The sequence below is a fragment of the Epinephelus lanceolatus genome, chromosome 9, assembly GCF_041903045.1.
Source record: "Epinephelus lanceolatus isolate andai-2023 chromosome 9, ASM4190304v1, whole genome shotgun sequence".
Lineage (NCBI taxonomy): Eukaryota > Metazoa > Chordata > Actinopteri > Perciformes > Serranidae > Epinephelus > Epinephelus lanceolatus.
This window is the reverse complement of record NC_135742.1, coordinates 3112372-3137953: the sequence shown is the minus strand read 5'-3', so window position 1 is coordinate 3137953 and position 25582 is coordinate 3112372. Positions and strand designations below refer to the sequence as shown.

At 40.4% G+C, this 25582-nt stretch overlaps 2 protein-coding genes across 4 annotated transcripts in view; one reads left to right on the top strand and one right to left on the bottom strand.

Annotated features, from left to right (window-relative positions):
• The window catches only part of prdm6 (PR domain containing 6), a 188356-nt gene that overhangs the window by 66566 nt on the left and 96208 nt on the right, over positions 1–25582 (bottom strand). The gene's annotated exons all lie outside the window — the stretch shown is intronic.
• Positions 1052–21270, top strand: LOC117250339 (uncharacterized). Its single transcript, XM_078171053.1, has 7 exons — positions 1052–1505; positions 1625–1698; positions 4156–4218; positions 6571–9619; positions 13869–13884; positions 14030–14120; positions 15815–21270. The coding sequence occupies exons 3-7, from the start codon at positions 4209–4211 to the stop codon at positions 18664–18666; spliced, it is 6018 nt and encodes a 2005-aa protein (XP_078027179.1). The 5' UTR covers positions 1052–1505; positions 1625–1698; positions 4156–4208; the 3' UTR covers positions 18667–21270.

Here is a 25582-nt window from a genome sequence, read left to right as displayed (position 1 = left end):
ATCATCTAACAAGTCAGAGCTGCAACAGCCAGTGATTTGAAACTTTCATCAAAGCCAGTTAACCGAAGAAGGAAAACATCAGTGGAGAAAGTGTGCTTCAGGTCAACCAGTCCATTTTTCAGTCTTTCAACTGATCTTTGAACTTTTTCTTCAAATTAGCATTTCGGGCATATTCAGAAGTGTTGGATAAGAGGCCCACAGAAGTGATCAGGCCCAGAAAATCAAGCCCAACCCTACATGAACTTTCAAAGTTTCTGTCCAAGACTCTCCCGAGCCAGAACCACAGCAGCAGTTTTGGACCTGAGCCCGATCACAGACATGAATTTCTACTGTAAAAAAAGTCTATTTCAATATTCGTACACTTATTACAAGCTCAGGGCTGATTTGTTTCCTCGCTCTGCTTCTTTTTTTTTTTTTTCCTTTCATTATTTCAGTAGTCTGTCGTCAGCATTGTGTCTCATGCACAACAGGTATAGCAGAGCGGGCTGTGCCCCCAAGTGTGTCTCCATCTTCCAGTACCCATGGTGGTCCACAGTGATGCAGTCAACACCACAGAAAACGCGGCCCTTTCATATTGGCATGATAGACAGCTGGTTGCCGTTATTGTTTAACAGCGCCCAGTGGTGTCAGAGGGAAACACGGCGGGACAACAGTGAAAGTTATGGCAACGGAAGTCCGAGTAGGGCATGTGGGGGGTGGAGGTGGATGAGTCCAACAACCACTGACTTTCAGTGAGGCTGGTGTTGCTTCCCATACGATTGTAAAGCCAAACCCTGTTCTTTTTCCTAAACCAAACCATGTGCTTCTGTTCCCCAAGCCCAACCACGTGCAAGTCGCGGTGTTGTACCGACATAGTGCTTTTATTTTGAAAGAGACTGTATGCAAACTGTACATTTCCTGTGAAAACAGAAGTGTATTTTGAAAACAGACAATGCATGTAACAGGCTGAAGTTGGCACAGCATTCCAGAACGTCAACAACCAACACACCCAACGGGTTGGTTCGGGCTAATCGGGCTCAGACAGAGAATTAAAGCTCAAGCATAAAGACCCAAAGGAGAATGCTGTAAACCAGAATGCAATGTAGCTACAGGGCAAGCTGTAGTATAAGTAAGGAGGTAACTGTCTTTCTCTTTTAAAGTCATAATCAAGGTGACAAGGTCTAAAGACTAAACACTGATTAGCTACACTTAAGCTGAAGAGGAAATATCCTGCTTTTTCTTTGAAGATATTTTTCTGTTCATCAACAGGAAGTGGAGCGAACTACAAAAAATATTTTAAGAACTTTTCCCTCTACCATTGAAACGGGAACTCCAAACCTAAAAGTCTACAAAAAACTGTCAGGAGTCAATCCTCTCTTAGCTCTTTGTTAGTTCAGTTTGTAGGCCCTGCCCTTTCTTTGTTGTCATACCTAACTGCTGGCACAAAAGACAGGTGTGGATGAACTGCCATTATTCTGGAGCTGAGACTTAATGAAAACACTTCTTGCAACAAGAACTTTTATCTGGTGAGTACATTTAACTGATAATAAATGCCACAAATAACCAAAAGGATACAGGATATGTGTGTAAATGTAGCCTATGACATTAATTTGATTAATGAAAAGAGTTTTCTGATCATATGCAGGTGTCAGAATGGTCTCGCCCGATCTAAAGACTGAAACTATGAGAGTACTGCCGTAACAGATACAACAACTTGAAGTAAGTACAGTATTGTTTCATTATGTGACAAGGAAATAGTAAAAAGAAAAATCAAGCAACCATTTTATATGCTCCTTAAACACTTTGTATCTTTATATATTGTGATATTTTGAATATTTTGACTGATGCTTAATATCCTATTGTTTTATAAACTGGGCCCAGTGTGTGACCCTGACCTCGGGAACCCACTGGTTGTTATGGTTGCTACTGGTTTGTAAATGTTAATTGTTGTTGCTGTAATTTGTGTTACTGTAATTGAGGCATTCTCTGACACAAGAATATCCTTCGGGATAAATGAAATTATATTGTTTGGAATTGAATGGAATTGAATATTATTTATGATTTAAGGCACTTTATAGGTTTTATATTCAGGGGCTGTATTCAGAAACATTCTGAGAACACTCTTAGAAGGCTCCTAACTTAGCCTGAAATGTTTTAATAAGGAGTCTTAGCTTAGGAGTGATTTATGAAATTTCTCAGAGCAACTGTGAGCAAGGAAGGAACAGAAACATTTACCTCAGTGAGGAGGTGTGGTCGACCCCATTGCTAAGTATGACACATTCTTTTAACAGATGTGATTGGTTGTCACAGACATGCCCCTTCGTGAGCCTGCAAGGTGTGGACACCCAGTGGAAATGAAATTAACTGCTGACTGTGAAAGTGTTGTCATTGTGTAGTATGATCACTAAAATGTGTCACACCTAGCAACGGGGTCAACCACACCTCCTCATTAAGGTAAAAGTTTCTGTCCCTTCCTTGCTCAGAGAGAACTTTCCTAAATCACTCCTAAGATAGGACTCTTACTAAAAAAATTCAGGCTAAGTTAGGAGCTCTCTGAGAGTGCTCTCAGAATGTTTGTGAATGTGGAGAATATTTATCCGACCTCTTTGTCTTTCTGCCATTTTCTCCTCTGATTAAGAAACTCTTAAGCCTTTTAAAACTCCTCCTCTCTACTCCTAATGGCCCTGACACACCAAGCCGACGGTCGGCTGTCGACCAAAGTCGGACCGTCGGTGAGTGTCTGTCGCCCTAGTTTTCATCGGCACTTTGGCATCGGCGGCTTTTCGGCCATTTGAGCATGTTGAATCTGCGGCGGAGCTTGTCGGTGAGAGAGATCACTCTGATTGGCTGTTCAGGTTTTATTTCCTTGCCCCTGTAGCGAGTGAATCTGCCTGTAGTTTAGTTTAGTTTAGTTTAGTTTACTGGTTTAGTTGACAGGGACCATGTACAGAACAGGTTCTATGCCAGAGTTAGCTGAATAGCTAATTTGCATCTGTGGTCCCTGGGCAGGGAAACCAGGGCTAACCGGTGCTTCCTCCTCAGGCTCCACTTCACTCAGCTGCCCCACAGACCCGCTGCTTCTTCCCACTTTAATCTGAATAACAAACCTGAGCTAGCTGGGAGCAGCTAGCGGAGTGTTAGCTGCAGCATGACCGGAGGGAAGCACAGCCAGTTAGCCTCCGCTAGTCTCTGAGCTAGCCCCGGCTCTCCGTTTGGATCCAACCGGAGCACCGAGCCCTGGTTTGTTATTCAGGTTAAAGTGGGAAGAAGCAGCGGGTTTATCGGGCAGCTGAGTGAAGTGGAGCCTGCGGAGGAAACACCGGGACCGTCTGGATGTAATAGTCCATGGAGGTGCTGCGGTGCTCGGCCGCACAGATAGGAAACCCCTGGGCTGACAGGATGTACCACTCTCTCACTCCGCTCTCTCTCACGCAGGCGCAGAACGTACGTGCTACTTGGCCGTCGGATGTAGTCCGTGTAGTGTGTTCAAATGCAACTGACACAGGGCGATGTGAGGCGACGTAGACGACACAACAGTTGGCTTTCGTCGCCGCTAGTTCTTTGATGTTGGTTTGGTGTGTCCACACCTTAACAGTTTTTCACTTTAGGAGCTTTCTTAAGGACTGAGATGCTCTGTGAATGACTTTTATCTTTACCAGGACCTATAGTTTTAACTTCAAGTGGAAATTCATAGTAAACGTCACAATTCTAAGAATTGAAGAGCCTGTCAGTGGCAAAAACAAGTACTTTCAATGGACACAAATTGACAGCCACACCTGCCCTGAGTGGTTATGTTGTAGTCTGATTTGCAGATGCCAGCTGCAGCACTCTTTCTCAATACTGGACCAATTTAAAAAAATGTTGCTCACATTTTTCACTTGAACACATAAACATGAAAAATAGGGTTCACGTTGAAAAATCCCAAAACTCCAATGTTTTTTTCTTGTACTTTCATGATTTATGATTTGGCTACTAAAACAGTGCACTATATTTATACCAACATCTGATACTACGCAATATATTTTGAATGTACTTTAAATACTTTGTTTTATTAAATACTTGCTGAGGCCCTTAACAAAAAGCTAATATGATTTAGATACTCTTGGCAAACTATGCCTGGTAACGTGGTAACTGACTGATGGTAATTACGTAATGGTATTTCCTGAAACCCAACAGGTACAGCTACTACAACTCTCCACCCATCCACCCATCCATTCACCTCGCACAAAATGGCATTCGGTAAGTCAAGTAGGACTTCATATCATAAATACTTTCTGTTCCATGAAGTCACATGATAAAGAAGAATGAAGGCAGTGGGCCAAACCCTTAATAACACAGCTGCAGGCTCAGAGAATGGAAAGTTAAAAACCTTATAAGTTACTAAGTATAGAATTTTAATGTGATTATAGTATCTTTGAAGTTATTCTGATGGCATTAGTTTCTGCTCAGAGAACAATGAGTCCATTCATCGCAGTGTCCCAGGGTCGAATCTGTGGGTGGGAAGGGAGTAGAAGCAACAGATTGTCACTCAGACCTCATCACATTTGACGTTTGGCCATGGACAAAACAACAACAAAACATCATGTAGGTGTTTCCAGCAGGGAAAGTGTCACCAAATCCAGATATTTTAAGCCAAACACAATCTTTTCTGATCTATAACCAAGCAGTTTTTGTGCCTACATAAAACCACACAGTAACCACATCATTGTTGAAATGTTAAATTTTGCCAATGGCCATTTAGTTTGCACTAGTGAGTTTAGCAGGAGCCTTCTAAATTATGCCTTTAGCACTGATAAAACCCACTAATGCCTATTTAATATAGCAAATATTTGAAAAGCGTTGGGTTTAAATGTTCAAAAACTGAACTGAACACAAAACTGGGTTTAAAGGAGTATTTAACTAAGCAATAAGTGAATATGGTCAACTAAATTTATTGGCTAAACAGAGCATTTCCAAAGCTGAAAATGCTGCCCAAATTTTCAGAAAGCACGGCACAGATAGAATCCTAAGGTTTGAAATTTGAAAATTTTAGGTTTACCTGACCAAAAATTACAGCCTTACATTTTCCCACAGACTGGCTAAAGCGGTCATCTCGGAACGTAACTGGAACTCAAACTGGATGCTTGTGTTCATGTTTACCACAACAACAAACAAGGACGAAAGATGTATGTTTAATATTGACCCTGACTTGAATGGATCTTTGTAATGTGGAATGGGTAACATGTAGTGCTGCAATTATTTTCATCAATTCTGCAGCTCTACAGGCCAAAGCAGCAGCAGGCAGCTGTTTTCAGTAGACAAGCTTTTATAAACTCTCTGTACACTTGCTTTCCAACAGTGGTAAAAAAAAGTGGCAAATTGATGAGGAAAGCTAATAGTCCAGAGGCAAGACTTCCGTACTGCCAGAGGAAATACCATAGTTTTACTTTTATGCCTCTGCGACGCAGATAGATGCAGCTGTACAGTAGGCATTATGTTTTCGGGTTGTCTGTCCGTTCATCCCATTCTCGTGAACATGATGTCTCAAGAATGCCTTGAGGGATTTTTTTTTGCAAATTTGGCACAAATGTCTACTTAGACTCAATGATGAAATGATTAGATTTTTGCTATAGGTCAACGGTCAAGGTCACTATGACCCCGTCTGTCCTATTCTCGTGAACCCTGTATCTTAAGAATGACTGTAACTTATTTCTTCACTTCGGTACAAACATCCACTTGGACTCAACCATGAAATAATTAATGGTCAAAAATCAAGGTCACTGTGACCTTGCGTCCATTTAGTTCTCGACAAACACTATATCTCAAGAACACCTTAGGGGAATTTCTTCAAATTTGCCACTAATGTCAACTTGGACCAAATAATGAACTTATCAGAGTTTGGTGTTCATAGATCAAAGTTCAAGGTCACTGTGACCTTACAAAACATGTTTTTGATGATAACTCAATAATTCTTAAGCTAATTATGACAACATATCATCAACATCAAAACAGTCAAATAGAATAAATCGATGAAGTGATGACATTTCATATCCAAAGGGCAAAGGTCAACTTCATTGTGACATAACAATGTTGTGCATAAACACTCTTCTAGCCATTATTCAATGTCATAACTCAGGAACAGAAGAGGTCAAATACTGAGTTGGTGACACTAATCTTGATTGCCCACTTTGAAGCTGTGCTGACTGTATAGATCTGTGCTGCTGGGGGAAGATGTGTATGAAGCATCCATGTTTCCACAGACATGGATGTAAACTATAACTGCAACTTGACTGGTGATTAGAGACACCAAACCTAGAAGCAGTAATTCTAGTTTCCTTGTATGTCATGTATGACAAGATATAACATAAACACTGTAAGAGTTGAGCATTTGTAGGATTGATTCTGTCCCTTTCTGATCCATACAGGCAGTTGATCACTGTTTCTGTGATAGTTATAAGCAGTTTCCATTGTAGTATTTTATGCGTGATGAGAAGAAAACTGTCTCCAAACTCCTTTAGGGATGTATGACTGACATTAATGAAGAGAAGACAATGAAAAGTACCTCATGGAATTACATACATTTTAAATGCTTTTGTTCTTATTGTTTTACAGCATCTGAACTTCGGATTGCAATGTTTGGCAAAAGTCACCATGAAAAGACAAGACTGAGTGACTTCCTCACTGGAAAAACAGATTCTTCTCATCCAAAAATGACCAAGCAATTTGCACATATCCAAAGAGAGTGGAGGAAGAAACCCTTCACAGTAATAAAATCAGCAGACATCTTCAGTCTGCCTTTGGAGAGAGCGAGACATGAGATGAAGAAGTGCACAGTTCAGTACCCCCCTGGACCAAATGTTCTGCTGCTGTTAGTGAACCCTTCAGATTTTACTGAGGAGGACAGACAAAAATTTAACTTCATCATGAACTTCTTCGAACAAGATGCTTTTGAACACTCAGTGGTTGTCCTAACACAAAATGATAGAGGAGGGAATTACTCAGTGAACCAACTTACCCAAGACTGCAGACAAAGACAGCACACAATGAACTTCAGTGAAAGAGCTTTTCTTGACTCTGATCGTCAAGAATTGATGATAAAAATGGAGAAAGTAGTGGATGAAAACAGGGGGCGATATTTAACCTTCAATGATCCCATGGTAGCACCTGCATGTGCAAAACCCCCTCTAAACCTGGTGTTGTGTGGAAGAGATAGAGCCTGGAAGACTGCAACATCTAATGCAATTCTGGGGGCAAGAAAGCTTGGCCCATCAGCTGACTCATCAGAGTGTGTAAAAAATGAGGCAGAGGTGTGTGGACGTCGGGTTTCTGTGGTGCAGCTGCCTGCTTTGTATGGAAAACCTCAGGAGGCAGCAAAGACGGAATCACTGAAGTGCATCTCCTTCTGTGATCCAGAGGGCGTCCATGCCTTCATCCTGGTCCTACCTTTAGGTGCCCCAAGTGAGGAAGACAAGAAAGAGTTAGAGACCCTCCGAAAAACTTTCAGCTTCAGGGTCTGTGATTTCACCATGATTCTTTTTACCGTGGAGGCAAATCATGACTCTCTAGCAGTTGAGAGGTTTCTCCAGGAAAACAGAGACATCCAACAGCTTCTTCAGAACTGTGGTGGTCAATGTATTGTCTACAACATCAATGACAAGGAGCAGGTCTCTGAGGTGTTACATACTGTGGAAAAGATGGGAGTTGTGGGATGCAGAAGCTTCACAAAGGATATGTTTCCCAAGCAGCTTGCAAGACATTCAACCAATGTTGAAGATTTTAAGTGTCACAGTGAAAAGTTTCAGAGGTCACGGCCTGATAGAGCATCTCTCAGGATGGCCCCGAGTACAAAGCCTCCCAGAACGGTGCTCAGAGAAGAGTTTCCCTGGAAGGGGCCTAGTAGAGAGTCTCCGAGGATGGTGCCAAGTAGAGAGTCTCCCAGGATGGTACCAGGTAGAGAGTCTCCCAGGATGGTGCCAAGTAGAGAGTCTCCCAGGATGGACCTGAGAACAAAGCCTCCCAGTATTACCCCGAGGATGTCTCCCAGGGTGGCACCAATTGGAGAGTCTTTCAGGATGATGACAAGGAGAGACTGTCTCAGGATGGTGCTGGTTGGGAAGACTGGTTGTGGAAAGAGTGCAACTGGAAACACCATTTTGGGCAAAGACTGCTTTAATTCTAAAGCCAGTCAAATGTCAGTGACCAAGATTTGCCAGAAAATAACAGGAGAGATTGATGGGAGGCCTGTTGCTGTGGTCGACACCCCTGGCTTGTTTGACACAACTCTGTCCAATGATGAAGTTCAGGATGAGGTTAGGAAATGCATCAGACTGTTAGCTCCAGGACCTCATGTTTTCTTACTGGTGCTGTCGATCGGCCGCTTTACACAGGAAGAAAAAGATACTGTGGAACTGATCAAGGAGTTTTTTGGTAAGAAATCAGAAGACTTCATCATTGTTCTATTCACCAGAGGAGATGAACTTCAAAATCAAACAATTGAGAGTTACATAGAAGAGGACACTGGAAAGGCCTTAAAAAGACTGATAACTGAATGTGGAGGACGATACCATGTCTTCAACAACAACAATCGGGAGAATCGTTCTCAGGTCAGCCAGTTGCTGACCAAGGTTGAGTCAATGGTAAGGGAGAATGACGGTGGCTTCTACACCTCAGATGTCTTCCAAGGAGCTGAGGCAGCCATACAACAGGAAATAGAAAAAATCATGAGGTCAAAGGAAGAAGAGATACAGAGGAAACAGAGGGACCTTGAAAGAAAATATCAAGAAGCAATTGCAGATCTTAGATCTAAACTGGATCAAGAAAAAATAGAGAAGGCCAAACTGGTGAAAGAAAAGAAGGAGCACATAAAGAATCAAGAAGAAGAGAAGAGAAGGAGAGAAAGAGAAAAGAGAGAAGAGGAGGAGAGGAACAAGAAGAGGGAGGAGGAATATCAACTACGCGAGTGGAAACGAGAACTTGAAACTCTGGAGGCAAAACTAGCGTATGCATCAGAAAAACAGGAAATGGCTGGCATGGTGTATTTAATACGAGACAGAGATGACATGAGACAAGGAAAAGAGGCTTGGGAGCAGGAGAGATGGGAATGGTGGGACGAACGCCGTCGAGAGGAACAAAGGAGACGAGAAGAGGAGCGAATTGAAAAGCTCAGACATGAATTTGAGGACATGGAAATATATGAAAACGCAGACGACATAATAAGAAGAGAACATGAGAGCAAGGAAATTCAAGTATTACAAGAACGCTACAAGAGGAGAATGGAGGAAATACGAAGGGAAACTGAAGAGGAGGCCAGGAATCTTGCTGAAGAATGCAATGAATTCAGACTGAGATACGACAGTGATGTTTCAGCTGAGAAGGAAAAGTACAGACGGGAAATGGAGGATCTGAAGAAGAGCCATGAAAACAAAATTGACGATATGATAAAATGCCTAAGCCATAACAGAGCATTCAAGAAAAACTTTGATAAACTGAAGAAAAAGCAAGAACGAGAAATGAATGATCTGAAATACAATCTTTCTTCCTACAACAAAGAGTATCAGCAAAAAGAAATCGATGCGCTCGAGAAAGAACATGAGGAGGAAAGAAATGACTGGATTCAGGCATATGTGATTAAAGCCGTACAAGGCAAGGTCTGCAGCATTTTGTGAGGCGTTTGTTCTTATTCCAAACAGCAGCATAGTTTCCACTGCAAAATGGTGGGCTTATGTTTGACGACTCAGACATTAACCTGGTGTATATAGATATCAAGGAAAGCATTTCTTTATTTAACCAATGTCTGACATGAAAATAACAATATGATACATAAAGTTGTACAGTTGCATATGTTAAGTTACACTGATTATTATAGCAGATCAAGTTTGACTCTTTGCATGTTCATGAGCTTTAAAGTTTAGTGCATCTGTGTAACAGATATGTTAGTGGACAAGTCTTATCAACTGCAGCCTATACTGTTATAAAGATTACTACTTTTGTACAAGTCAAGTAAACAACATTAACATAATAATTGCAACCATAAAATGTAACCAAAATCCATGCTCATGCTGTAAATATCTATTTTTATTCTTTTGTTTAGTTGTGTTCATACTGCTGATGGTAATAATGTATTTGTCACCACATTTTTTGAAGTTAAGATGCATTGTCATTTAGAATCTTTCTCCTCTGCCAACACATTCTCACTCCAACCTTGTCACATATCGACGCATGGACTTTCCACATCGAGATATTACATGCAAGGTACCCTGGGTGCGCTGGTTATTGATGTTCTGTGACACTGTGTCAACCTCAGCCTGTTACGTACATTGTTTTCAAATTACACTTCAGTTTTGACAGGAAATGTACAGTTTGCATACAGTCTCTTTTAAAATAAAAGCACAACGCACTATAATACAACACGGCAAATTGACCTATTTTTCCTTCAACAACAAACACACGTGGTTACGATTAGCCAACACATGCAATGTAGTTGGGTTTAGGAAAAAAGAACAGGGTTTGGCTTTACAATCTTATGGGAAGCAAACACTGGCCTCTCGGGTAAAAGTTGGTGGTTGCTGGACCCTTCTACCACCCCTACTACCAGCCATCCTCCGACTTTGACCCCCTTAACTTACATGGTTGTCCCATCACGTTTCCCCCTGACGCTGCCGGGTGCTGGTACACAATAAGGGCGACTGGCTGTGTAGTATGTCAATGTGAAAAGACAGCTTTTGTCATCAGTAATTGACAACTTCTGAGTGAGACTGGGTTGGCAGTATATAATATCTTTAACCTAAGTTACACTGCTTATAACAGCAGATCAAGTTTGGCTCTTTGCATGTTCATGAGCTTTAAAGTTTAGTGCATCTGTGTAACAGACAAGTCAAGTGAACAATATAAACATAATAATGGCAGCCACAAAATGTAACTAAAAATCCTCACTCACACTGTAAATATCTATTTTTATTCTTTTGCTTAGTTGTGTTTATAATCCTGAAGGTAATATTGTATTTGTACAATTTTAAAAATGTATTAAGGTGAGTGACCTGAATCGTCACACGTTTTTTCCTTGTGGAGCTGATGTATGATAATCTGTGAGCTTGTTCTACCGTGACAATGTTGTAAGGCTACGATCCACTGGCCTTGAAAAAAATGGGCTCCAATATGTTGTTCTCAATTTTGCCAAACAAAACATGTAAAATAATTTTCAGATTTGCTGATTGATGATTTAAACCATGTTTAGCATGTATTTCTAATAACATATACAGAGGGAAATGATGGTGGTATAAAATAATGTAGCGAACTCTGCAGCTCACATATCAGTGTGGAAGAACTGGCTTTCACTTGCTGCAGTTAGTTGTTAATGTCTCCGCTGCCACTGTTGACGTTTAAACTGTGGCATGTGACAGATATCATCATAATGGTTCAGTCTCTATGTGTGGGCTGAACAATGAACATCCTGCCGTGGACGAGTGAACCTGTTTACCTTGTTTACAGTCAATGTTCAAGACCTTTTGTCATGTAATTGTGGTTTCTACTCTATATTGTACTTTCACATTAAAGATCAGTGCGTATCAACAGATATTTGTTTGTTTGTTTTAAGTGTATGTGTGTTTCTGTGATTGACATGTGGAAAGATGCCATGCGAGATATAATCTCTTGCAACCATCAAAATCAGTGTTATTAAAAACAAGTACTGTAGGGTGGTGGTAGGTTAGTAGCAGGAGTTTAAGTGGATGAAGTGACATTATTAAAACCTCAGTAAAAGACTGCTACATCTGAAACTACCTGTGTCAGCCTTCAGACTTTATTAGATCAAGTGTCTTTGTCATATGCAAAACAGGTCCACTGAAACAGCTCATATAATTATGTTGTATTATCAGAACTTGCTCAAGGGCAAAGTTGCAGCCAACTTCAAGGTTGACACCCATCACCAAACCTGGCTGCTGGTCAACAAAACTCATAACGCTGCTTCTGAGAAGCTGCAGCATTTCTCTTGTGACAAATTGTAGTTAACTTCAGGGTTTACAGCTGACGTGACTCTGCTCAGACAGCTAGCACATCCGCCTACCTTTGAACTTCAAACTACTGTGTTAGATTTGTTGAGGAACTTTCAATGTGTAGGTTTCAGTATGTATAAAAGAAAGAATTCATGGAATGTACCAACCTGAGAGACATTAGAAGAACCCTTCTAAGAAATACACGTACCTCTTACAGGAATGAAACAAGGAAGAGGCTCTGATGATGTACTTGGATGATTCATTTACCGTAACATGTAAACATCTGTTTCCTTGTATTATTTTTGTATGCCAGTGGCTACACCCTGCTGTGGAAGAGTTTCACTTTTGATTTTCCTTGACGGGAAAACCTCTGCTCTCATCCACACCTATTCAAGTTTCAGGGAGATTCCACATCGGCAGACAAAAGGAGACGTTCTGATTCATGCTAATGTCTCTACACAAGTGTTATTTCTCTGGCAGAAAAAAATTAAATCCCAAGTTCTAATCAAGTAATGTTATAATATTACACGTATACCTCTAAAATTTGGTAAAATATAACTTTGTTTAGGACTCCGTTTAGGACTGATTAGATCACTTGGCTGCTATCTCATATGCCCAACCCTGGTTACCCAAGCCACTTATCACTGTGAAAATTCTGGTTCTACTGGGCTGTGTCATTGTTGCCATACCTACGTTTGGCCCTGCCCTGTCAACTCAAAGAGGCTGTCTTGGATGGGTAAACTGCAGTGTGGCGTTGAGACGTTGATGTGCTTCCATGAAGATTTACACAAGAATTTCACCTGGTGAGTAGACAATTAGAAAATACATGCCACAAATAAAAAATGTAGGAAAAAGATACACAATGTATAAATGTATTACAGAAAAATATGTGAATGGACTAATGTGAGCAGTTTCTTGATCATCCTCAGGTGCTTACTGTTTTAAATAAGATGGAGCAGGACCAAAGTTTGAAAGAGCACGAAAGAGCTTCAACAAAAACTACAACAACAGGAAAACTTCAATAACAGAGTGACAGCAACAACCTCAGGTGAGTGCAGCATGTTCAAAAATAAATGACAGCTAGCTGCCAGCAGAGAAAGCCTGATCTTATTTTGAAATGTTTGCCTGATTGCTGAAAATTAAACACAAATATGTTCAGTTCAGCTGCACTTGGGTTAGACTTTAAGCCATCAAAGGCATTCACACTTTAACAACTCTGATTTCAATAAAGTTGTGTAAAGTGTTAATAAAAGCAGAGTGCAACGATCTGTAGATCCTTTTTGACCTTCATTTAATTAAAATAGTACAAAGACTAAATATTTAAAGTTCAAATGGATAAACTTTTTTTTTTTTTCTAAATAAATACTCATTTTTAATTTGACCCTCCAAAAAAGTCTGGACACCTTTTTCTTTTAGCAAACCTCAGTAAGTGCTTTGGTAGCTGAGGTCACTAATTTTTGAAGTCTTGAAAGTGAATTTTTTTCCCATCCTTGCTTGATATACGACTTAAATTTCTCAACAGTCCAGGGTCTCACTTGTCACATTTTGTGCCTCATATTGCGCCACACATTTTCAATAGGAGACAGGTCTGGATTACAGGCAGGCCATTCTAGTAACCACATTTCTTTTTTACTGCGAAGCCGCACTGTAGTTACTTGGCATTGTCTTGCTGGAGTAAGCAGGGACTTTCCTTAAAAGACATCTTCTGGATGGCAGCATATGTTGCTCAAAACCTGTGTGTACCTTTCAGTGTTCATGGTGCCTTCATAAATGTGAAAGTTGATGGACTTGTCAGACTAAGACACACTTTTCCACAGAAAAGCTCTCAGAGAGGTCAGCGCTGTTTCTGGATGTTGTTGATATCTGACAGGATTTGGATTTGAAAATCATAACATATGTCCTAACATCTTTTTAAATCAGGGTTGTTGTTGGTAGAGTATGACTTACCTTCAATGACCATGTATATCTGCTTAATATAAATTTTCTCAGACTACGTTTTCTAAAAAAAAAAAAAAAGTACTTTTTGTGTTGGGTTGCTTTATCTCTATATTTCATTGTTCCAATTTTGTCTTGTTTCATAGAACCCAACAGACAGCCATCAGCTTCTCCATTTGAATTTTTCTCCCAGAAGTTTGCGCCGAAGTGACATAATGGCAGCAGCATCGTCATTTGGTAAGTAGCCAGAAGGAATATGTTATCACTAAAGCCTTGCATTGGTGCCATGTGGCCAGAAACTTTGAACCGTTGTTTAAAATGTTACTGATAACATTGTAACCAGTGATCAGTGGCTGTGTATCTGTCAGGCTGTTTTGATTTTGATGATGTCCTGCACCTCTAAAAGCAAAAGACTGATTAATGTAACATTTTGTTTAATTGTTGTCTTTTTTTTTCATTTAAAAAAAAAAGACAACCACTCCTACGTACCCAAATAAGAAATTTAAGAGTTAGAAGCATGATGATATGCTTAGCTCGCTCTTACTGTACAGACAAAAAAGCAAATATTATATAACCTCAAGGACAAAGGGCAGCGATGTACAAATTTTAGGCAAACAGTAAACTAGAATTACTGCCTCACGGTTGTATGCCCCCGCACACCAATCGAGTTGCGTGGTTTACATCCATTTCTGTGAAAACATGGATTCCCCTGGAAGTACAGGAGATCTATAAAATCAGCACAGCTCCAACATGGGCAACCAAGATCAGTGTCACCAATTCAGCATCTGGCGAAATGTTTCCCCTTCTGTTCCTGAGATACGACTTTGAGTAATGGCCAGCAAAGTTTGATTGCAGAATTATGACATCACAGTGACGCTCACCTTTGACCTTTTGGATATTAGATTTCATCACTTCATCATCCAATCCTATTATACATTTATGTGAAATTTTGTCAAAATTAGCGTACGTTTTCCTGAGTTTCCACCAAATTTTATCAGTTAATCCTCCATGTGAATGTTTATGCCAAATTTAAAGGAATTCCCTCAATGTGTTCTTGGGATACCACATTCACAAGAATGCAAAAGATGGGGTCACAGTGACCTTGACCTTTGACCACCAAATTCTAGTCAGTTCATCCTTGAGTCCAAGTGAAAGTTTGTGTCAAATTTGGAGAAATACCCTCATGGCATTCTTGAGATACTGCATTCACGAAATGCAACAAACGGAAGGTCAGTGACTTTGACCTTTGAGCATCAAATTTGAATTACTGACTTGATGTTTGTGCCAAATTTACAGAATTCCCTCAAGGTGTTATTTAGATAGCACATTCACAAGAATGCAATGGATGGGATGACGGTGACCTTAATTTTTGACCAGCAAAACCTAATCAGTTCACTTGAGTCCAAGTGAATGTTTATGCCACATTTGGAAAAATTCCCTCAAGTCATTCTTGAGATATCACATTCATGAGAATGAGACAAATGAGATCACAACTACCTTGACCTTTGACCTATGACTGCCGAAAACTAACCAGTTCATCTTCACGTTTAAGTGGACATGTGTGCCAAATTTGAAGAAATTCCCTCGAGGTGTTCTTGACATACAGACAGACAACCCGAAAGCATAATGCCTCTGGACACGACTATCACTGGTGCAGAGGCATAAATATAAACTGCTTATAACTGCTTTGTTTGACAGTTTGTTCCCAAATTGATACCCTGGATATCATCATGACATCAATATAATTTCATAGCTTCTGCAACTGATTCAACGTTAAGGGCAAACATTAATGGAGACAGACCCTTCATTGTTATACCTGAACATTTCCTAATTAGCCAGCATTAACAAACTTAATGAAGGGACACTAATTTGGATTGTCTCACTACAGTAGTGTAGAAATCACTGAAACAAATTATTTTGTTGTTTTACAGCATCTGACCTCAGGATTGTGGTGTTTGGAAAGAGACAACATGAAACATCAACACTATGTGACTTCATCACAAGGGATGATGATGATCCTTATCAGAAAATCTCAAAGCAATGTAGAGTCACGTATGGAGATTGGAGAGGAAAAACATTAACAGTAGTGAAAACCCCAGATGTCTTCAGTCTGCCCGAGGACAGAGTGAGAAACCAGATGAAAAACTGTGTCGCTCTTTGCTCCCCTGGACCAAATGTCCTCCTGCTGTTAGTGAAGTCGCCTGATTTCAATGAAGAGGACAGACAAAAATTTAAGTTCATCCTGAGTTTCTTTGGTGAAGACGCCTTAAAACACTTAATGGTCATCCAAACACAAACTGGTGAGGTAGAGAATTCTTCAATGAACCAAATCATCCAAGACTGCAGACAAAGGCAGCACAGGATTGACTTTGAAAGAAAAGATCTTCCCAAATGTGATTATCAAGAACTGATTGAACAGATGGAGAAGATAGTGATCGACAATGACGGATGCCATCTTAGTTATACTGAAGGGACTGATCCTATGACGGTATCTGTGGCCTCAAAACCTCCTCTGAACTTAGTATTGTGTGGGAGATTTGGATCCTGGAAGAGTTCAGTCGTTAATGCCATTCTGGGGGAAAGAAAGTTTGGTCCACTTGCCAGCTCTTCAAAGTGTGTTAAAAATCAGGGAGAAGTGTGTGGACGTAAAGTTTCCCTGGTGGAGCTACCTGCCATGTATGGAAAACCTCAGGAGGCAGTGATGGAGGAATCACTCAGGTGTATGTCCCTCTGTGATCCTGAGGGCGTCCATGCCTTCATCTTGGTTCTACCGGTGGGTCCCCCAAGTGAGGAAGACAAGAAAGAATTAGAGGCCATCCAGAACACATTCAGCTCTCGAGTGACTGACTTCACCTTGATCCTGTTCACTGTGAAGTCTGATACTAAGTCTCAAGCTGTTGTAAAATGTCTAAGGGAGAATGTGCACATCCGAGAGCTCCGTCAGAGCTGCCGAGAACGATATTTTGTCTTCGACCTTAGAGACAAGCAGCAGGTCTTCCATGTGTTACACACTGTGGAACAGATGAGAGCTGATCAGTCCAGATGTTTCACAAAGGACATGATGGCCAAGCCACTGGAGAAAAAGGTTGCACACCAACAATCTGTACCAAAGATGGCTGGTTATAAACTTCAGAGCAGAGAGTGTCTCAGGATGGTGCTGATTGGGAAGACCGGTTGCGGAAAGAGCGCCACTGCAAACACTATTCTGGACAGACCATGCTTCACATCTCAAGCAAGCCCAAAGTCAGTGACTGTGATCTGCCAGAAAGCAACAGGGGAGATTGATGGACGGCCTGTGGTCATAGTCGACACCCCCGGCCTGTACGACACAACTCTGACCAATGAACAAGTTAAACAGGAGCTTGTGAAATGTGTCAGCATGTTGGCTCCTGGACCTCACGTGTTCTTGTTAGTGCTGCAGATCGGCCGTTGCACACAGGAGGAGAAAGATACTGTGGAACTGATCAAGGAGTTTTTTGGCAAGAACTCAAAAGACTACATCATTGTTCTCTTCACCAGAGGAGATGATCTTCAAAATCAAACATTTGAAAAATATATACAGGACGACAGGAAAGGCTTTCTTGACAAACTGATCGATGACTGTGGAGGAAGATACCAGGTCTTCAACAACAAAGATCAGAGTCGCACTCAAGTCACAGAGCTACTGAGAAAAGTCGAATCAATGGTGAACAGAAATGGTGGTGGCTGCTACACCTCTGAGATGTTCCAAGAAGCTGAGGCAGCCATACAAAAGGAAATGAGGAGGATCCTGAAGGAAAAGGAAAAAGAGATACAGAGAGAGGTGATGGACCTTGATAACATGCAGAAGAAAGAAATGAGGGCGAAGAAAAAACAGTTTGGAAGACAAACAACCAGAAGGGAACAAGAACAAGAGTTGAAAAGCATAGTAATCAAGGAAATGGGGGAAAACATTGAGAAGGAGCAAGAAAGGCTGAGGAGAAAGGAAGAAGAAAGAATTGCAGAGGAAAGGAAGGCAAAAAGACAGGATGAAATTCAAAAAAGGCAGTGGGAACAAAATCTTGAAGTGGTGGAGAAAAAAATAAAATCTGGAACTGAAGAAAACTCAACTGCTCAGAAAAAGTGGATGCAGGAGAGAGAGGAGATCAGACGACAACAAGAGATTTGGGAGAAGGAACGAAGAGAACGGTGGGAGAAACGACAAAGAGAGGATCAACAGAGACGGCATGAGGAGCAAAAACGACTCGAAAAGCTAAAACAAGAACATGAGCAGGAAATCGAAATATACGAAAAGCAAAGAAAAGACGACGATAAGATCAGAAGAGAACACGAGGAAAGAGAATGCAGAGTATTAGAGGAACTCTATATGCAGAGAAAGGAGGACGTAAGAAAGAAAAATGAAGAGAAGGCCAGAGAGCAAGCTGTGGAAAACAATGAATTCAACAATATTTACGTCACGATGAACATGTTTGAAACGGTAATGGAGGACATGTCTGAAATGGAAATGGCGGATCTGAAGCTGAGGCAACAAAACCAAAATGACTTCATTATGCAACAGCTGCACAGAAACACAGTGTACGAGACAGAGTGGCATGAACTGGAGAAAAAACAAGAACAGGAAATGACTGATCTGAAGTTGAGACTTGGTTCTGAAAATGGAGAACGTCTTCACAAAGAAATACATGACCTCGAGAAAAAACACGAAGAGGAAATGCATAACTGGATACAGGGACACATGAAGCCAGGGACACATAAAGAAAGCCTGAAGAAAGCCAAACAAACCAAGCCTTGTAGCATATTATGAGATGCTTCAAACTGCGCCGGATTTGTGGTTGAGAAGCTGTTCTTTTGTTGACTTAAAACATGAAATGAATTACATTTTCTTTTGTATTGAACTTGTGTACTACATCAAGTTTCTCAGACTTCATGACTTTATTTACCACTATCTGGCGTAAAAATAACAAAATGATGTTGTTTCATTGTTGGTGCAAATATCTATGAAAATCAGTTCTAGTGGCCAGTGGCCAAACTGAACACAAAAGCTAACTAAGTTTAACTCCATGAATGTTCATGAGCTTTAGGGCCCTATTTAGATGGTCTAAAGCGGACGGCGGAGGGCGCATAATCCATGTCGCAAGTGTCATTGCTATTTAGATGCAGGCGCAGTTGTCATTTTCACGCCCTGCGCCCTCGTCATCTAACTAGCAAATGAACTTGCGCTTCTCTGGGTGTGTTGGTCTAAAAATGAGGAGTGGTCAGGCGCAGTCATGACGCGTTGCTAGTTAGATGACGTAAAAAGCAAAAGCGCCAGTGACCAACAATAACCTGGTCTAAAGTCAACGGCGCAGTATTTCGCTGTTAAATAATATGCGTCTCTAGGCGGGCGCACAACGCCCGTGAACTCTGGTCAGACACACACGGAGCAGCCACACATATGCAAAAGATAACAAATAAAAATATGATTACAGTGTGAAAGGTTATTATTGTGCACATTAAAATATTTATCATAAACACGTCTTAATGGTCAGTCATTAATCAGAATGATCTAATCGCAGTAATAATGATCATCATAATTTGTAATAATGACAAATGAAATTGTGAAATTATAAGCCCACACATTGCATTTATTTTATCATGTTATACTAGGCTACATTATATTATATTATTATATTGTTATCTGAGTGTAGAGAGGACACACATGCAAATAAGAGGCAGAACACAGCTCTAGGAAACACATGAAAACAATTAACAAACGTGGTTGGGGGAGAAAACGCTGAACAGGTCCTAGCTGCAGGATCAGCACCTTGGGGAGCTCCGCAGCAGTCCTGACAGCTGTGCTCTGTTATATGGTGAAAACAGGTTTGAATAATGTCCCACAGACATTTAGTAAGATCTTTCTTGTATTAGTGATCCCACGCCAGCTTTACCTCGGGGAGCTTGGGTGCCTGTCTGCTGTCCCCCTAGATCTGGTTCTGACGGGCCTTCACCTCCTGCACGAGGAGATCCGTCTCCTCAGCTGTAAAACGCTCACTCTTTCCAGTTGGTAGGTCCGCCATCTAACTAGCTCTCCGCCATGCGCCTCTTTTAAAGGGAATGAGAGGTGACACTCTGATTGGCTTATTGAATGATATGCCCAAAACACACCCATCACTAATTCACAGAGTAAGTCCAACCCTTTTAGACTCTCCGCCATGGTGCACAGTTCAAAAACGTGCTGTCTAACTAGCAAGTGACTGGGACACGCCCGTGTGCCGCACGCCTGGTGCTTTGTGTTTTAGACCATCTAAATAGGGCCCTTAAAGTTCAGTGTATCTGTGTAACAGACATCTTAGTAAGCTTTCTTATTAGTGGCAGCCTATATTGTCTTTAAAGATTACTATTTTTGCAACGGTCAAAACTTTTGAACAGATATTTAACTATTTTTTCTTTTAGGACAGGGTTAAGAAATATTACAGTGAACGTTAAGTGTAAACTAGAGAAACCTGAAGCAAATAGAAATCCCTAAATGATTTAATTATCTGTGTATTTCTGTTGTCAGGAGTTTGTATTTACATTTACATAATGATTAGCATCATAAAATGTAACATCCATGCTCATGCTGTAAATATCTGTAATTATTCTCTTATTGTTATTATTTTCAGTTGTGTTTACAATTACAAAAGGTTAATACTGTTTCTGTCACCACATTTAAGGAACGCTAAGATGCTTTATTTAGTCATTTACAATTTTTTGTTCCACACAATCTGCATATATACCTGCAAATATTCCTCGTTTATTGTAAGCATGTTTCACAATGAAAAAAAAAAAAAAGTGTGTCAGTGCAGCAGTAGCTCAGTCCATAGGGACTTGGTTTGGGAACCGGAGGGTTGCCAGCTCAAGTTCCTGTTCAGACCAAATATGGAGTATGGACTGGTAAGTGCTGAGTTGCCCTGACTAATCCCGACTGCTTGGGGCATCTGTCCATAGGCAGACCCTTTTCCCTGACATCCCTCCATGTAATGCTTATATAGGTCCTGTTTGTGCATGTGTGTGTATTTCAGGCCTGTGTGTGTATGACAACGGAGTGAAAAAATTGAATTTCCTCCCAGGTATTAATGAAATATATGTTGTTGTTCTTCTTCTTAGATAAATAAACTGTGGAATCATTAATTTTTTTTTTCTCGCAGAGCTGATGTATTAAAATGGATAAGCATCTTTTACTGTGACAATGTTGTGGGCCTACAATCCACTGATCCCCAATGTGTTGTTCTGATTTTGAAGAAATGTATGAAATAATTTTCAGATTTGATGATTGACGGTTTTAGCCATTGCTGTGCAGCACAGTAAACTTTGTTTGGTTGAAGCAGCAACGTTTTTGCTTTATGATCGTGGTTTCTACTGTCATATTAAAGATCAGTCTCGAAGAAGAGATTGGATTATTTCTGTTTTTATTTATTTATTCCTGATTTTAAGAGAGCGTGTGTGTGTCTGTGGCTGTGTACATAGTGTGTGGAAAGATGGAACGAGAGATTTTAACTTGAAATATGTATAATCATTAGTAGTTTTTTAGGGATAGTAGCCTTAGTAGTAGCCATGCTTTAACTGCATTATTATTAGTATTTATTTATTTGTGTAATCCACTGCTAAATCCGGAACTTCCTACTTCAGCCTCCAGACTGTGGTCAGGAAACACAGGTGAGACTTCCTTACTTCAAACTATAGGAGAAAGTTACAACTAACGTCAAGGTTAACACCCATTACTCAACTTTTGGCTGCTAATTACCAAAAATACTTTTGAGTAGCAATTTGTGGTTTACAGCGAATCAAATCAAATATATTCATAATGCATGTTTAAAACAACCAGAGTTGACCAAAGTGCTGTATGATGAGATAAAATACATAAAAGCAAACCGTCAGAGAAATAACATAACAAACCACAAAAACATGCACAAATAAACAAGTAAGAAAGAAAATAAAGCAATGAACAGTAAGATCTGAAAATAAATTATGAAAGATAAAACTGAAACCTTGAGGACAATCAAAGGCCTTAGAAAGCATGTGGGTCTTCAGTTTAGATTTGAATATATCCGCAGAGGAGGAGCACTAAATTAAAAAGGTTAAACTGTTCCAAAGCTTTGGGGGTGTCTTCTACGCCCTTCCCCCTTAGTCTTTCTAAAACACTGCATTTAAAAAAAAAAAAATCTCAGTCTGGTTTCTGAGTTTTTCACAGTACTGAGTCAGCCCTATTAAGAACAACAAATTACCTCCTCTTAGCTGCTGACTGCTGAGGTAACTACTCCGCCCTCTTGCTCCTAGAGCTAAGTGTAGCCTTTGACACTGTAGATCACACCATTCTCATTCACAGATTAAAGGAATAGGTGGGGGTCTCTGGTTTGGCTTTAAAGTGAATCTCTTTATATTCATCCAACAGATGCGTCTTTGTTTCTATCAGTAACTCATTTTCGTCCTCGCTACCATCTCCCGTGGTGTACCCAAAGGTTCCATACTTGGTTTAGTCCTCTTCTCCATTTATTTACTTCCACTATAGGTCACATTATTCAAAAACATAACATACCGTTTCACTGTTATGTGGATGACACACAGATCTACCTCCCTTTAGAGCCAAACAACATCACATCATCTGTATTCATCACATCAAATCACAGATGGCTGCAAATTATCTCCAGCTCAATAAGAGTAAAACTGAAGTTCTTTTATTTGGACCAGAGCACTTGACCAGCATCATTTCTCCTCATCTTGGCCCTTTGGCCCCCTCGGTTAAATCACATGTTAAAAATCTTTGATTCATATTTGATCTGGAACTTAAGTTTGACAAACAGGTCAATCAAGTAGTAAAATAAGGTTTCATGCAGCTGCAACTCATTACATTTTGGCATAACTTAGTCTTGTTAAATCCGTCTTCAACTACTCCAAAATGCTGTAGTCGAAAGTTTTTTAACGAGGCCAAAAAAGAGGGAGCACAATGCCCCCCATTCTTGCCTCCCTACACAGGCTGCCTGTTAGCTACATGATCAATTTTAATATTCTGATGTTTGTTTACAAAGTGTTAAACGACCTTGCCCTCTCTCCCCGTATCACACCGTGGGAGAACCGAGATTATCTGACCAAAGACTTCTGTCTGTCCCAAGATCCAGGATTAAGTGTTTCGGGGACAGAGCTTTCTCTGTTCTCTGTTATTTTATTGCTATTATCATTCAAATTTTTGTGTTACTCTTCTTTCATTTTTGTTTTTCTCTTTTCGCTGTATAAATAAAGTTGACTTGACTTTACTTTCAGACAGTTTTTTTCGCCAGCCAAGATTTCACATCTTGGAGGGAGTCAAGTAGGGACCTAACTGTGTTGTTAATCTTATCACCCGGTTCTAATAGGAGGTAAGGCTGAGAATCATCTGCATCACAGTGGTGGGAGATATTGTGTTTATGGAGGATGGAGCCTTAAGGGAACATAAAGGGCAAATAAGATGGGTTCCAAGATGGAGCCTTGGGGTACGCCACAGGTGATGGGAGCAGAGGATGAGAACAGGTTTTCAGTTTTGAAAAATGGATGGATCTATTTTTAAAGTAGCTGCCAAACCACTGGAGGGAGCTACCCTAGATACCAACTAAGTGATCAAGATGGCTCAGGTGAATAGAATGGTTAACTATATCAAAAGCTAAGTTAAGGTCTAAAAGTATTAGCATGACACAAACGAGGCGCGGCTCCAACTAGAAAACAATGTTTTGATGCACTGGATGTGCTGAATGTGCATATTAAGGCAGTACAGGAGGAGGTGCACATTAATAATCCTACAGGACTGTAACATGCTCATGTTTAACCCAAACAATGTGTCATGTGACTGCAGTTGGTTCGGCTAGAGGTCAGAACATGTTCTCACCAAAAAATGAACTGTGCCAGAGTTCGTTTGTAAACGGAGTTTGTTTGGGTACACACAAAAACAACCTGACTGAGACCTTATCGAAGAGGTGGTCTCAGTCCGGACCCAAGTGTGATTGCTGTGTTCACACCTGATCAAAAGAACCACACTGAGGGGGCAAACGAATTCGGGTTCAATTGAACCGAACCAAACAGGGCAGGTGTGAAAGCACCCTAAAGCAAGAGGGAACAGAACCATACACTAGATTACTGTTTACAAAAAGTGAAATGGCAGAAACCACAGCGTCAAACACTCCCTTTAACAGGCATGTAGGAATGTGATTCTGGTCCAACAGGTAGCACACCTGCTTACTTTGGCAGCAACCCCATGACTGATGTGGCAGCTTTTTTATGTCCTAGCAATTTTGAACCTGCCGTGGGTGATGCAACAATCTGGGTTGTTTTGTCACTTCCAGCTGGCATGGCCACACGTGGAATAATGCCAATTTAGCTTATAAAATAAACGCACAAGGAAATCTACTTTACTTTAACCTATAGAGTAAAATCTGTTTGTTGATGTGCTTTCAATGTGTAGGCAGCAGTGTGTAAGAAGCAATGAATTAATTGAATATGACAGAAATTAGGTTGGTTAAAAAGTCAGAATGTCAATTTCAGTAACTTTCTGATTAACTGCCAAGCCCTACTATAAATACATATTCTTCTTAGAGGAATGAAACCAAGAAGAGGCTCTGATGATGTACTTGGACAATTTAATTACAGTAAAAGGTAAATGTCAGTTTCCCTGTATTATTTTAACAACATGTATACAAGTGGCGACACCCCGCTGTGGAAGAGTTTCACTTTTGATTTTCCTTGATGGGAAAACCCCTGCCCTTATCCACACCTATTCAAGTTTTCATAAAAATTCCACATCTGCAGACAAAAGGAGATGTTCTGATTCACGCTAATGTCTCTGTTACTACACATGCCCTATTTCGCTGACAGAAAAATATCAAAGGCTAAGTTCTTATCCAATTAAAGCTGCATGCAGCGTTGGGCACGACCTCGGACTCACGCCATTTCGGCCTCCAGCTTTAGATGATTTTAGAACCCTCTCCACTCTAGCTCACAGCTGAGAATTTCTCCACATTTGCTCATGTTACTTTCAGAGGCACTAGCTCATTTCCTGTTGGATTTAGGTTCTATGACATTTCTACGGGCCGCAGTGGCCATTTTTGTGTGTCTAGGTGGCGCTAGAGAGTCCATTTTGGCACTTTTGTGATAATTTGTTCATTTTATCAAAATTTTCATCAGTCCTGACAGGCGTGCCAATTTTGGTGAGTTTTTGAGCATGTTCAGGGGGTCAAATATATATATATTTTTTTTCGCACTAATGGGGCCGTTGGCCGAGGTCCCTAACTATTGAAATAATATTACCAGGGTTGCAATGGTAAGGGATTTTATGGGTACGATAACCATTTCAGAAAATATTCCATTTCATGGTATCACGGTACCACAGAATTTATTTTATTATCAGTCAAAAATTATCCTTAAAGTAATGAAAACAGAAGGCTTATTGTTGATTGAACAAACATTTTATTACTAAAAATGAAACTTGAAACCATTTTGTTGATGGCAGGATGTGTAAAAAGTCTTCAGAAAATAACTAAAATAAAGGGGAGACTTAATATCCAGTTGCTTTTTTTTCCAATATCGTAGATAAGCAAATGTACACGGTATGATAACAACTTTTATATCACGGTATACCTTGAAACCAGTATATTGCTGCAACCCTTAATTTCACAGACACCTCTAAAATTTAGAGAAATATAATTTTGTTAAGGAGGTGTGCATGGTTTTGCATGTTG

Bases quoted from the DNA above. Each gene is read 5' to 3' on its own strand.
- LOC117250339 (XM_078171053.1), top strand. The intron at 14,121-15,814 runs GTAAGTAGCCAG...GTTGTTTTACAG, and splicing joins GGCAGCAGCATCGTCATTTG to CATCTGACCTCAGGATTGTG.